Source organism: Arachis duranensis, chromosome 4 (assembly GCF_000817695.3).
Source record: "Arachis duranensis cultivar V14167 chromosome 4, aradu.V14167.gnm2.J7QH, whole genome shotgun sequence".
Classification (NCBI taxonomy): Eukaryota; Viridiplantae; Streptophyta; class Magnoliopsida; order Fabales; family Fabaceae; genus Arachis; species Arachis duranensis.
In genome coordinates this window covers 108,144,701-108,147,365 of record NC_029775.3, presented here as the reverse complement: position 1 = coordinate 108,147,365, position 2,665 = coordinate 108,144,701, and the positions used below count along the sequence as shown (strand labels likewise).

At 30.1% G+C, this 2,665-nt stretch overlaps 1 protein-coding gene across 1 annotated transcript; it reads right to left on the bottom strand.

The window, feature by feature from the left end:
* Positions 1–1,543: 1,543 nt before the first annotated feature.
* On the bottom strand, positions 1,544–2,620 carry LOC107485693 (F-box/kelch-repeat protein At3g06240-like). Its single transcript, XM_016106216.1, has one exon. It carries the CDS (start codon positions 2,618–2,620, stop codon positions 1,544–1,546), a length of 1,077 nt encoding a protein of 358 aa, XP_015961702.1.
* Positions 2,621–2,665: the final 45 nt, after the last annotated feature.

Genomic DNA, 2,665 nt, shown 5'->3' with positions numbered 1-2,665 from the left:
TTTAGACCAACAAAGAATATACATATATATAAGGTGTAGGAAAGTTTATATTTACAACATAATCAAAACAACATTCTTAAACCAAACATCACATAACATAATCACTTAGCTAAAACATAGAATCAAGTAATGTCCATGCCACCATATTAATCGTGGGGCATTATTTTGATAAAATTTTTTTTTTAATAAAACAATATTTTTTTTAGTTTTTAACGTATTTGGTAAATTTTTAATAGTAAAAATAAAAATATTAAAAAAATAAAAAATATCTTTTTTTGAGACGTTATAATTTACATTTTTTTAAAAGATCTTTTTTCTTTAAAAAAAGATATTTTTTAAGTAATAAATAAATAAATAAGTACTTTTATATCGTTATATCCAAATATATTTGTGCTTGTTTGGGTGAGCTTTTAAGAAAAGATCTTTTTTCGAGTTATCTTTTTTTAAAAGATCTTATAGAGAAGTAAAAGTAATTTTATGTTTAGATATCTCATGTAAAAAGGTCTTTTTATCTATCAATTATGTTTGGGTATAACAATATAAAAGTACTTTTTTGTTTATTTATTATATGAAAAACATTTTTTTTTAAGAAAAAAAGATCTTTTAAAAAAAATGTAAATTACAGCTTCTCAAAAAAAATCTTTTTTTGATTTTACTAGTGTTTTTACTTTTACTACTAGAAATTTGCCAAACACGTTAAAAATTAAAAAAGATCTTTTTTCATTGAAAAAAGATCTTTTTTAACAAAATAATGGCGCTCAAACATGCACAAAATAACTTTTACTTTTTCATAAGATCTTTTAAAAAAAATAACTCGATAAAAGATCTTTTCATAAAAAATCACCCCAACAAACCCTAAAAAACATTAAGCATCTGATGATTATTATTGATTATTACAAGACAAGTATAAGATCATTTCTGAGGTCCGTTTTTTACTTCTCCAAGATTGGCAACTACGCCATCTACTATTTAGAATAAATTTTTAGGCTTTTTAATATGATGAGTAAAGTGTTTGGTCTATTAAATTTCATGTTAGGATCCAGATTTGAGTAGAAATTGATAGTTACAGCAAGCAAAAAGCAGAAGAGTCAGTCTGTATTCAACCATTTGAGGATGCTCTTGATAATATTTAACACCAAAGAAGAAATTGATGTTCTTGGATTTTGAATACAAAACTGGACCCTTTGTTATAATTATACTATAAAAAGTTACCAAATATTAATTAACTGGATGTTGATTGCCAATGTTTAATTTTTTGATACTTAAATCACTCACAAACTCCATCAAGGAAGTGAGCTAGTGCAGAGTTACAAACCATACAACCAAAAAGCACCCAACATCCAGGGGAGCAAGCAAATCAAACTAGAATCATAAAGCAATAAAACAGAGCCTATAATAGATATATTGATTTTGGAAAGGTAAACGAGAGACTAGGATTATACATAACATAAATTATAAAATTAAATAAGTAGCAAAATAGGTGAAATTATTGCAGTAATTAAGAAACACAATTTAAAAGAAAAAGATATATAGATTATATACCCTACTCTTCCTGTCTACAACTACTTGGAAGTGACAACAAAGACTCATTAAACATGACTAAAACTGTATCTTTATCGCAAAAATCCAGTTTGAACTCTTCTAATTCTTCTTCGTTGCCCCCCAATCTTTCGAACTTTACTAGATCTTTGATAATCCTATTCATCCATACAACATTATCCCCACTTTCAGTAAAACACAAAGGAATCATTGTATTATCGGAAGGATATAAGATGTCCATTTTTAAAATCCAAGATGACTGCACCTTGTATTCTTTCATGACCCATATATGCTGCCATATGTGGTCCATCATACATATCCCAAAGAATCCTGCGCCTCCAACGAGGCTTAACTCCCACTGATTAGGATCTAGTGGGTACGGTAAGGGAATCATTGATAGAGTTTTCGTTGCGATATCAAAGGCAACAATTACGAAACTGCCATTATAAACCACTACCCAATGAATAGCTTCATTGTATAACAATCCTATTTGATGAGCCATAGCAATATTTGGAGTAAAGCAATCACCACCTTCAATTTCCTTCCATGAATTGGTTCTTACAGAGAAAAACTTCCACTGGCGTTTTCCCTTTAGAGTTCCAACCGATCCCATGATTACTAAATAGTCATCATTGGATTTTTCATACACAACACCATGGCAAAAGAAATCTGAATTCGAGAAATTATTTGGATATGGAACTCTTACATGAGAACTAGTTGCTGGATTCCAAAGAATGAGAAACGGCTTAGGTTTGTCGTTTTGCAACAGTATAAAGCCTCTGCACGAACCAATAATCCTCGTGCTATCGTTCTTGTAAGTTTCTTGAAGCTTAAAAGGATAATCATGATGAATGGATGGTTCTGTTTTTACACAACAAGCCTTAGAAGAATCGCTTGACAAATAGAGGAGCTTATTATTATTGTTGATAGTGGGTGCAATGGCGACATCATAATGCAATTTTGCGAAGTAGGGATCAGAAATCAGAGAACGCCATTGCTTACACACGCACTTCAATCGAATAAGGGACCTCACCGGCAACCTTAGAAAAATTATTTCTAACAACTCTGGAGGGAGAGTCATGATAGGCGAATTATTTCTTTAGATTTGGACGAGGGTATGAATAAA